Below are 11,073 nucleotides of genomic sequence, written 5' to 3'. Positions count from 1 at the left end.
TACATTCTGGCTTTTTTACCGTTTAGCTGTCAGCCGGGGTTCTCGAGTTACAGCAGGGCAGGGACGCCTCTGTGCTCATTAACTCTTTCGCACTTGTGTGTGTGTGTGTGAGCCCTGCACACCGCACAACAGCCCCCTGCCCCTGGGGGTGTACGAGCATCCCCTGCCCCTGGGGTAAACAAGCAAGAGCCCCCTTCCCCTCTGGGGTGTACAAGAGCCATCTGACCCCTCTGGGGTGACCAAGAGCCTCCTGCCCCCTGGGGCAAAAGCGAGCCCCCTGCCCCCTGGGGGTGTACATGAGCCCCCTGCTCTCTGGGGCAAAAGAGAGCCCCCTGCCCCCAGGAATTTACCTGCACTGGTGTGCTTGTATACCTCTCGGGACGGGTGCCTTATATACCCCTGGGGGCAAGAAAACATTCACTAACGTTGCAGACCAGAGGAAACAGCACAGCAGCAGAAGAGCAGAATGTGTCTTTAAATTACAGGTAAATCCAAACATTCCCACGGCACCTTCCAAACATCACACGTGTGAAAGGTCCGTGAACAGGAAAGAGAATATATTGGGGCAGAGTGGTGGCTCTGTGGCTAAGGATCTGCACCTGTGGTTGCCAGTTCAAATCCCGCAGCCGGCAGAGGAATCCCACTCCGTTGGGCCCCTGAGCAAGGCCCTTCACCCCAACTGCTCCAGGGGTGCTGTATAGATGGCTGACCCTGCACTCTGACCCCCAGCTTCTCTCCCTGTCTGTGTGTCTCATGGAGAGCAAGCTGGGGTCTGCGAAAAGACAAATTCCTAATACAAGAAATTGTATAGGGCTAATAAAGTGATATTATTATTATAGTCTTATTATTATTATTATATACGACAGTCCGTCCGAACGTGAAGTTCAAGGAGAGGCAGGGAAAGCCGAGAGCCGTGGCGAGCGAGTCAGTCTGATGGGAGACTTCAACACGGAGCAGACGTGTGGGGCAGTAGCTGGCAGGAGTCTGGGTCTGGCTCCGGCACCTCGAGGGCACCACTGCCGAAGTGCTCCTGTTGCCTTCTGTTCGCCTGGCAGGTGGAATCAGTGCTGCTTTTATTCCAGCTGTTCATCGCCCAGTTTTTCCCCTCCTCCCTCGTTTCCGCGCCGAGCTGGGATCGCCACTCCAGAGACACGCTCCGCAGGCTGCAGAGGCGCTGATGGGGCCCGCAGAGCACCCCAAAATCCCTCCCTCTGCTGGCTCCCCAGGAAGGATCCATCTTCCTGAAGTCTGAGCCACCAGCCCGTGGGAAGATCCCGGCGTGCTCCGCAAGCCGGCTTGGCTTCCCTTCGGATCCCAGAGTCGGATCCCACACAGCTGCAGGAGCAGTGAGGACTTGGGGTTTGGCCGGTAGGGAGATGTTGTAGATGAACACAGGCCAGATTTCAGGTCCTCTAATGACACATGTGGACACACATGCACATACATGCGCACAGATACACATACATGCACACGTGCACACACACATGCACACAGATACACACACGTGCACACACACATGCACATACATGCACATACATGAATGAACACACACGCACACACAGTCAGACACATGCACACAGATACACACACAATCACACACATGCACACACACATACTGTACGCACACAGGCACACACAATCACATGCACACACAGATATGCAGACATACACACAGATATACACACACAATCACACTCACTCACACACACATACACGATCAGTCGTTACACCTTCAAAGGTCCGTAACTGGTGACTTTCAGCAGGGGACTAGTTATGAAGTCAATTCAGCATGAAGGAAAGCCTAACCTTTGTAGGTCTCTTTAAAACATTAACAGGGCCTTCACAAGCCTGTGAGCTGGGTGACATTCTCAGACCAGTTAGCTCCTACGTGAGAACACACGTAGGGGGCTGGAGTTGTGCACTGTGAGGCACTGTCGATTTCCCCCACGGAGCTGGGGAGAGGGGGGGTGGTGCAGTACCTCCTCCGCACCGCCAGGGGCGCCCTGTTCCCCCCAGCGCCGCTGTTGCTCGCTGCGTGGCCGTGGTTTCTCGCGAGAGGCGCTCGCCGTGCCGGAGCCGGGTGTCTGTGTGTGTGAGAGAGAGGAGAGAGGAGCGTGGGGGATTTTGACAGAGGACCGAGCGGTTACCGAGTCTTCACCCTTCGTCATACGCGAGAACTGCGGCAACAGCGCACCGGCGGGAGGAAGAAGTTGGTGTCGGACCTGCGAGGGACGCTCGCCCCAAAGCCGCGATGAGTTTGCTGGCGAAAATCGCCGAGATCGAGGCCGAGGTGCGGTAGCCGTGTGGACGCTGCAGGGCTCGGAGCAGTGCTGGCGGCCGTTAGATTTGAATGATTCCTGATGTCCCCCGGGTGGGGTCTGTCTCGGCGGGCCGGGGTCTAACGGCTTTCGAACACGGGTCACCCAGGGGAGCGGCTCGCGGGTCCGAGCCCGGTTCGGAACCGGAACCGCTGAGCGACCGGGACAGAGAGGGGTTCTCGCGGCGTCCGAACTCTGTTCTCGGACCCGTGCGTCTGCATCGGCCTTGCGGTTGGAGAGCTCGGGTCTGGACGGCGGAACCGAAGCCCGAGTGACCCACGCAGGCAGGGCCGGGCCATCCCACAGGGCGCCCGGCCGGAGGGGTGGTCAGCGCTACTGTCTCCTCTCACTGTGACTTTTGTTGGTGTCGTTCTGTAAAACGCTTTGAGAAGCCACCTTTAATAGGCGCTGTATAAAATATTTATTATTATTACCTCATGGGTCTGAGAATCTCATCCAGCTGCTTATTCCAGAGTTCCAGCATGGAGTGTGGAACAGGCAGCCCAGCAGGACCCTGTGATCAGTGTTGAAACGGGACTGAGGATGTGTCTAATCCCCCCTCTCCTCCTCTCCTCCTCTTCTCCTCTTCTCCTCTTCTCCTCTCCCCTCTCCCCTCTCCCCCTCTCCTCCTCTCCTCCTCTCCCCCTCTCCTCCTCTCTCCTCCTCTCCTCCTCTCCCCCTCTCCTCCTCTCTCCTCCTCTCCTCCTCTCCCCTTTCCTCCTTTCCTCCTCTCCTCCTCTCCTCTCCCCTCTCTCCTCTCTCCAGATGGCTCGGACTCAGAAGAACAAGGCAACGGCTCACCACCTGGGCCTCCTCAAGGCGCGCCTGGCCAAGCTGCGGCGCGAGCTCATCACGCCCAAGGGTGGCAGCGGCGGGGGGACGGGAGAAGGTGAGGGCGCTGGCGGTGACTGGCCGGGGGGGGCGGGCGCAGAGGTTAATTCCACGCTGGGTCACAGAGAGGAGCTGCCCGCCCGGACCCGCGCCAGGCGGGGTGCTGGTGGCGCGGTCTGTCCCGCCGCAGCCCCCCCGGCTCACGCGCTCCCGGTGTCGTTGGCAGGGTTCGACGTGGCGAAGACGGGCGACGCGCGGATCGGCTTCGTGGGCTTCCCCTCGGTGGGCAAGTCCACGCTGCTCAGCAACCTGGCGGGCGTGTACTCTGAGGTGGCCGCCTACGAGTTCACCACCCTCACCACGGTGCCGGGGGTCGTCCGCTACAAGGGCGCCAAGATCCAGGTGGGGCGCGGGCGCCGGCCGCCGGGAGGGTGGGGCGGGACGGGGGACGGGGGACGGGGGCTCCCCGATTGTGACCTCCGTGTGCCTCTGTGCTGCAGCTGCTGGACCTGCCGGGCATCATCGAGGGCGCCAAGGACGGCAAGGGCAGAGGCCGGCAGGTTATCGCAGGTAAGAGCCCCCAGGTGAGAGGAGAAGCCCGCAGCGAGTTTTTCCAGCAGAACCAGCTGAGGTCCGCGGTCAGGACCTGTGACCCGGGTCCTCAGCGGCACTGCTGGAGTGAAAACGACGCCTTACTTTCACTAAATGCATGGAGTGTATCATCAGCCATATCACCCTGCAGCTCCCAGCTGGCAGCCCCACTGAAGCCCAGCAGTGTGAGCCTGGCCAGTACCTGGAGGGGAGACTCCTGGGAAAGCTAAGGCCTCTGCTGGAAGAGGTGTTAGTGGGGCCAGTAGGGGGCGCTCACCCTGCGGTCTGAGTGGGTCGTAATGCCCCAGTATGGTGACCGGGACACTGTACTGTAAGATAGGTGCCAACCTTTGGATGGGACTTAAAACCGAGGTCCTGACTCTCTGTGTCATTAAAAATCCCAGGGCGTCTCTCGAAAAGAGTAGGGGTGTTACCCCAGTGTCCTGGCCAAATTTCCCCCTGGCCTTTACCAGTCATGGCCTCCTGATAATCCCCATCTCTGAACTGGCTTCATCACTCTGCTGTCCTCCCCACTGAGAGCTGGTGTGCAGGGGAAGAGTACTGGCACATCACCCAGCTGGGTCTGTACACTGGTGGGGGTGGAGGGGATCCCCATTACCTGTAAAGAGCTTTGAGTGGAGAGTCCAGAAAAGCTCTACATAAGTGTAAGGAATTATAATAATTATATTATTACTTCTGCGATGTTGGGGTGTTGTGCCTCAGTGGACAAGCAGACAGAATGACTCGCCTGAGTGTGATCCAGTCTCAGGACACAATCAGTGTGGTGCCACAGCTGGCAGGCCCGGAAAATCAATGGCTGTTCTTTGAGAGTGCTTCATCATTTCAGTCCACAGCGTCAGAATGTGGAGCTCAAAGCAGCCTGTGGCTGACTGAGACTCAGAGGGCTGCATTTGGGGTTACTACCGAGGAGCTGAAGGACCTCTGCAGCTCCACACACAGTTAGGACCAAGAGAACGATAAAACGCTTCAGCTCAGCCGTCGTTCTGATCTTTGTTGAATAACTCTGAGAGATGGGAACCGTTTCAGAAGGAAATGGGATCAAGCGTACAGACGAACAGACTTGGGAGTCTGGTCAGGCTTGAGCAGAGTTGTTGAGTTGTTTAGCTGTATCCGAAGCCCTTGAGTGTCGTCGAGAGCACGAGAGAGCCGACAGCCCTGCACTCTTAACCCTGGCTGCCCTCCTTCCCCCAGTGGCTCGAACGTGCAACCTGATCCTGATCGTGCTGGACGTGCTGAAGCCGCTGGGACACAAGAAGCTGATCGAGCACGAGCTGGAGGGCTTCGGCATCCGGCTCAACAAGAAGCCGCCCAACATCGGCTTCAAGAAGAAGGACAAGGGCGGCATCAACCTCACTGCCACGGTACTTCTGGGGAGAGGGAGGGTCAGTGTGTCCTGTCTCACTGCCACGGTACTTCTGGGGAGAGGGAGGGTCAGTGTGTCCTGTCTCACTGCCACGGTACTTCTGGGGAGAGGGAGGGTCAGTGTGTCCTGTCTCACTGCCACGGTACTTCTGGGGAGAGAGAGGGTCAGTGTGTCCTGTCTCACTGCCACGGTACTTCTGGGGAGAGGGAGGGTCAGTGTGTCCTGTCTCACTGCCACGGTACTTCTGGGGAGAGGGAGGGTCAGTGTGTCCTGTCTCACTGCCACGGTACGGGGCGCGGGGGCAGGAATTCTGGGAAGAGAGAGGGTCAGTGTGTCCTGTCTCACTGCCACGGTACGGGGCGCGGGGGCAACCACTGCAGGAATTCTGGGAAGAGGGAGAGCCGCGAGTCCTGTTTCATCACCAGGAGACAGGGCGTGGAGTTGACCCACTGGTACGGTGGGAATTCCGGGAAGAGGGAGGGAGGGTGGGTGCATCCTGTCTCACTGTCAGGAGATGGGGTACTACGGGTGAGGGGGAGACCAGGAGCTCAGCAGTGAGTCAGACTGGGTGTGTCGAGTGTGGAGGGTTCGAGAATGTTCTTTTTTTATAACCCCGACAAAACATAGCTATAAGAGCACTAATTTGAAGTCTCTTCTTAGATGTGATTCTCCTGCCTTTGCCTGGAGTTCTATAGTTGTCATATTTCTTCAACACAGCAGAGCTCATCTCTCCGCACTCCTCTCCCTGTCTCTCAGTGTACACAGAGTGAGCTGGACGCAGACACGGTGAAGAGCATCCTGGCAGAGTACAAAATCCACAACGCCGATGTCACCCTGCGCGGCGATGTCACCGCCGATGACCTCATCGACGTGGTGGAGGGAAACCGGTAGGTGCTGGACTCCTGGGGCGTGGTCTGCGTGGTCGCCGTGGCGGACAGTGATAAAACAGAGGGTCCCAGAGTTAGCAGTCACACCTGGTCTGGTAGAGTACAGGTCTCCCAATGAACATGAACTCCTGCAACACCTGAACTCCTAATGACTTCACCAATCGGTTGCTGGTTTAATTTCAGGGCACCGCCAGTCCACCCAGGTGTATGTTTCTCGCCTTGTCTGTCGATATGTATGACAAACACGCTGATCTCATGTGTGTGTTTCTCCTCCCCTTCCAAGAGTGTACATCCCCTGTATTTATGTGCTGAATAAAATCGACCAGATCTCGATCGAGGAGCTGGACATCATCTACAAGGTGCCCCACTGTGTCCCCATCTCGGCCCACCACCGCTGGAACTTCGACGATCTCCTGGAGAGGATCTGGGAGTACCTCCAGCTGGTCCGAATGTGAGTCAGGGCGGGGAGGCCCGTGGAGAAGCCTGGCTCCGGGAGCCGAGGCCGAGGTGCTGTGTGGGCGCGGGGCTTCCTGGCGGTCCTGAAGGATTGTCCAGGCAGTGACGGCACATCCGCACGAGCTCGATCGCGCCCAGAATCGCCGGGCAATCGGAAAGGTGCCCCTTGGGTGACTCCTGCCTGGAATCCGGTGCTGTTTGCAGCCCGGCCGCAGCAGGGGTCAGGCGAGGTTGTTTGGAGTGGCTGCCAAGGCTGCACTCACCTTGACGAAGGGCGATGGCAAGGGGTCTCGTTCATTCCACTGACAACAACAGGGGATCAGGTGGGGAAACTGCAGAGGTTAATCCCGACCATGACTGACCAGCAGAAAGAAAATTAAGCCTTGTGTGTGGAGCGGCACACCTGAGGGAGACCCTGCAGGGGGAAACGCTGCATTTTTCTTTCTGCTTTTCAGCATGGAATCAACCTCAACTTAGAACAGCCGTTCTGCAGAGAGCCCTTTGTGCTGGAACCGTGCACGTTCCCTGTCGCTGTGAAAAGTGCACATCCTTGCTACCCACTCGTGTACAGAGTAGGAGCACAGGAAGGCCTGCCAGCTGGAGGGGGGGCTGCTCAGTTAACAGTAAGGAACAGCAGCTGTTGCCGTTAACAGATAGGCCAGGGAGAACAGTGTTGTTGCTGCCTGTTTCTTAGGGGCTCGTCTGCGCGCCGGTCGGGGTCTGGGCTGGAGGAACACGTGGGGGGTAGCGTGTTCTCCCAGGAGGGTCTGAGCGAAGCCCCGCGTGCTGCACCGCTGAGCGGCCATTCCTTTGGAGAGCTGCTTTCTTTTTTCCCTGCTTTAATCCTCGACGTACAGTACTCCTCGGCTGCAGTGAGGTACCTCATGCCCCCCCCCGCTCTGTGTCCTCAGCTACACCAAGCCGAAGGGCCAGCTGCCAGACTACACTGCTCCTGTCGTGCTGCCGGATGACCGGACCTCTGTGGAGGACTTCTGCCTGAAAATCCACAAGAACCTCATCAAGGAATTCAAATAGTGAGTCCTCCCAGTCCGGGGTGGGGGCCGCCGCGGGGTTCGAACCCGGGGAAGGTCGGAGGCCCCTCGGCCTGTCCGGCTAGTCGTTAACTGATCCCAGGGTCCCATCCGCCCGTTTTCTGGAAAGAAGCCGGAGTATGTCGGCTTCACCACCGCGACGTTCCCGGTGAGGGACTGGCCCGGGGTGTTCGAGACCGGGGAAGACGGGAGGCCTGCTGAGCTGCTGACCGCGAAGGGGGCTGGTCACGAGGCCAGAGGATATGGACTCCAGAGCTGCAGGGATCCTGTGCTCTTGGGGGTCCCCTTAGAGCCCAGAAGCGGGATGAGGTAGTCATCTGCCCTTTGTTTTCCCGATCTTGAACCCTGGTGGACCTGCGGATGTCCGGATGTCCAGGACTGGGCTGGGCCTCTCTGGACTGAAGAGACCGGTGAGCTCTGCAGGGTCCTGTGTTTTCAGCACTGGCCTGCAGTAGGAGGGGTGTTACACCCCTGGCCCTTCAGAGTCACGGGTGTCTTCAGCAATAGCCCAGTTCAGTACCTGAGATCTGGACCTGATTTAACACCACAAGGCCCTGGAGCGGGGCGGCAGGGTGGTGCAGTGGTCAGCATTGCTGCCTCGCAGCGCTGGGCCCCTGGGCTCGATTGTCTGGGTGGAGTTTGCATGTTCTCCCCGCGTCCGTGTGGGTTTCCTCCAGGTGCTTTGCTTTACTCCCAAAAGACGTGCTGGTAGGATAATTGGCTTCTGTTAATTGTGTAGATTGGCCCTGGACTGTGTGTCCCTGTGATGGACTCATGTCCTGGCCCGTTGCTTGCTGGGATAGGCTCTGGCTCCCTCACCACCCTGAATTGGAATAAGAGGTTAGAAGAGAGACGGATGGACCCAGAGCTCTGCAGTGCTTTCTGCTGCCTTTAACACCCCCTGTTTCATCTCTGCAGCGCCCTGGTCTGGGGCTCCTCTGTGAAGCACAACCCTCAGAAGGTGGGCAAGGACCACGTGCTGGAGGACGAGGATGTGATTCAGATAGTCAAGAAGTAAAGGGGCACCCCGCCCCCCCCCCCAAATTTCAACCTGGTCTACCACGTCGGGGGGGAAATTTCACCAATACCTGGAAATAAAGCCAAACTGCTCAGTCTCAGTCTGGCCATCCCCATTTCTGTGACAGAAACGCCTCCTTACAGGTTGTACAGGATGCAGGTGCATGGACCGTGTAATTACAGTGTCTGAATGAGCTGCGTCCTGGGAAACCACCTTGGCAGGCAGCAGGTCCAGGAGGGCCCCTGTGCTACAGCTGGTGAAGACTGCTTGGTTTGCTGTATTACAGGGGAGAGACTGGGTTCTCCTGCTGGCCCCAGTTCAGTGCCTGCTCTGCTGGACTATGGCCCCAGCCAGGCAGGTAGAGCAGTCCTGTACGGTGTGGCTGGGATGTAGAGGTGCTGGATGAATGCAGGACAAGCCCGGGGCATGAGAGACGTGCTGCCTGCAAGGGGGGGTGTGTTGTAAAGCAGGCTGTGGCTGCGAGGAGCTGGGTTTCGCCTGGGCTGCCTGTGCTGGAGGGAAAGCACCAGTCAGATAAGACCCCCTACAGTTCCAGCAGTTCAACAAACCACAAACTGCTTCTTTTTTTCCTTTCAAATAAAAGGAACAGGTGCAACTTCATTACCTCCCTCCTTATCAGGATTATCAGCAGCGTATGTGGCTCCATTCTGCCATGCATGATCCACACAGTGAGGCCCTGAGCACTAGTCCTGTGGTGATTAGTTAAGCCACCATTATATTCAATTTTCCCTCTTGCTAATTTTATACAGTGCGTTGCTTTTGAAGAGCTTGGCCCAGAGATCCCACTCCCAGCACAGGGCTGGGGGGGCATTAGTGGCGCCTGCTGTAGATGACGTTGTGTAAAGAGGAGGCTGGGTTCCCTCTCCAGCAGTGGATCAAGCTCTTCCCCTTCTGCAAGCAGCTGGAGTACGATGCCCTCTAGCAGAGCTGCTACAGGATAGAAAGCTGGTGCTGTTTTTTTTTTTTATATAGGTGCCAACTAATTCAATTCTTTAAAATCAAAAGTGTATATATTTTAAAAATTAACATTGAGAAAGCATTTCGGGATTGCTGTGTATTTCCATTCAGCACCAGGGAAACATGACCAGCCCTGCGCTTGTATGAATACTGTGTATTTTGGGTATCCAAGGTGGCTGTTTTTGGCTTCTGAATGTGTTTTGCCCCTCACATAAATAAAGTTCAATAAAGACTTAAAACTGATTTTCTCCTTTCAGACTAAAACTGATACTTCAGGTGCGTCAGCATGCGTAGGCTGCAAAGGCACAAGTAATAGGTTTATTCCATGCTGAAAAAAAAGAAGAAAAAACACATTTCGGCCGTGGAGCCTTCTTCAGGTGTCAGTAAAACGGATACTAGTAGCTAGAGCTATCCAGCCTAGTTAAAAACTAAGTGCATCATTAATGAAACACCAGTTGTTGGATGTGGCAGTCTGAGACGAGTTAAATGTTTTTTTCTGGCTGAGCTGATCGCTGGGAAGCAGTACTCCTTTTTGCTCCTCAAAGGCTGCTGTCTAGTAGGTTTTATAGGAAATTCAAGGCCTTCAGGATGAAAGGAATACAGACCGGCTCAGGAAACGGCTGATTCCAAGGCAGGACGCACCTACAGCAGGAGCAGGGAACAGCTGCAAGAACAAACTGACCTCCAGCCACAAAGCAGTAACAGTGAGATGGCGCCTGCCTTTCAACACACAAGCTGTTGTACCAGCAGAACTGAGGAGACTTGCTCCTCTGCTCCACTCCATAAGCCTCCCTCACGCCCTCGTCTGCTCACTCTCCTGCAAGGGGGGGGAGCTCAGCAACTGCTCTCCACTTCCTGAACGCTGACACTGAGTGGCAGTGCCCCCTGCAGCAGCCTGGGCGAAGCCAGCAGCATTAAGCCCTGCTGAGCCCAAAACAGCCCCCTGAGCCAGCTGGTCCTGAGGCTCACTGACCTGAGCCACACCGACACTAACCAGCATCAGGACAGCACTGCTAGAGCACCACAACTCAGACTCCACCACATCACAGCACAGATCAAACAGCAATATCTCACACACTGGGACACACACACACAACATAAACTGGAATGTTACAGAACCCTAAACAGACAATACACACTAGCCGAATATTTGACCAAGATAAGAAACAACAAACGGAAACAGACCCTGACAAAGTACAGGCTCAGTGACCACAGCCTGGCCACAGAAACTGGGCGACACAGGCAGACCTGGCTGCCCAGAGAGGACAGGCTGTGCTCCCACTGCCAGCGGGGAGAAATAGAGACAGAGGTGCACTTCCTACTGCACTATGACAGATACTCTGGGATTAGACAAACATTCTTCCCCAAATTTACACAGCTAATCCCAGAATTCCCACACCTGCCAGAATCACAACAGGTCCCAATCCTACTGGGAGAGGGAGGAGAGAACTCAGTTGAACTGGCAGCCTAGTATGTGATCTCCTGTCACAGCCTGAGGAACAGTGAGTCTATCTCCCAATACTGCTCAATGTTTACAGCATATGTAAATATTTTATGT

The 11,073-nt window shown here is 56.2% G+C and overlaps 1 protein-coding gene across 1 annotated transcript; it reads left to right on the top strand.

Moving 5' to 3' along the window:
• The first annotated feature begins 2,022 nt into the window (after positions 1-2,022).
• drg1 (developmentally regulated GTP binding protein 1) lies at positions 2,023-9,754 on the top strand. The gene is made up of 9 exons (XM_088935763.1): positions 2,023-2,290; positions 3,084-3,207; positions 3,376-3,551; positions 3,650-3,719; positions 4,953-5,122; positions 5,881-6,011; positions 6,295-6,462; positions 7,379-7,501; positions 8,438-9,754. Exons 1-9 carry the CDS (start codon positions 2,252-2,254, stop codon positions 8,535-8,537), a joined length of 1,101 nt encoding a protein of 366 aa, XP_088791889.1. The 5' UTR covers positions 2,023-2,251; the 3' UTR covers positions 8,538-9,754.
• The last annotated feature ends 1,319 nt before the right edge of the window (positions 9,755-11,073 follow it).

Source organism: Atractosteus spatula, chromosome 17, assembly GCF_055471065.1.
Source record: "Atractosteus spatula isolate fAtrSpa1 chromosome 17, fAtrSpa1.hap1, whole genome shotgun sequence".
Lineage (NCBI taxonomy): Eukaryota > Metazoa > Chordata > Actinopteri > Semionotiformes > Lepisosteidae > Atractosteus > Atractosteus spatula.
The sequence above is the reverse complement of the archived record's forward strand: the minus strand, read 5'-3'. Positions and strand labels throughout refer to the sequence as shown.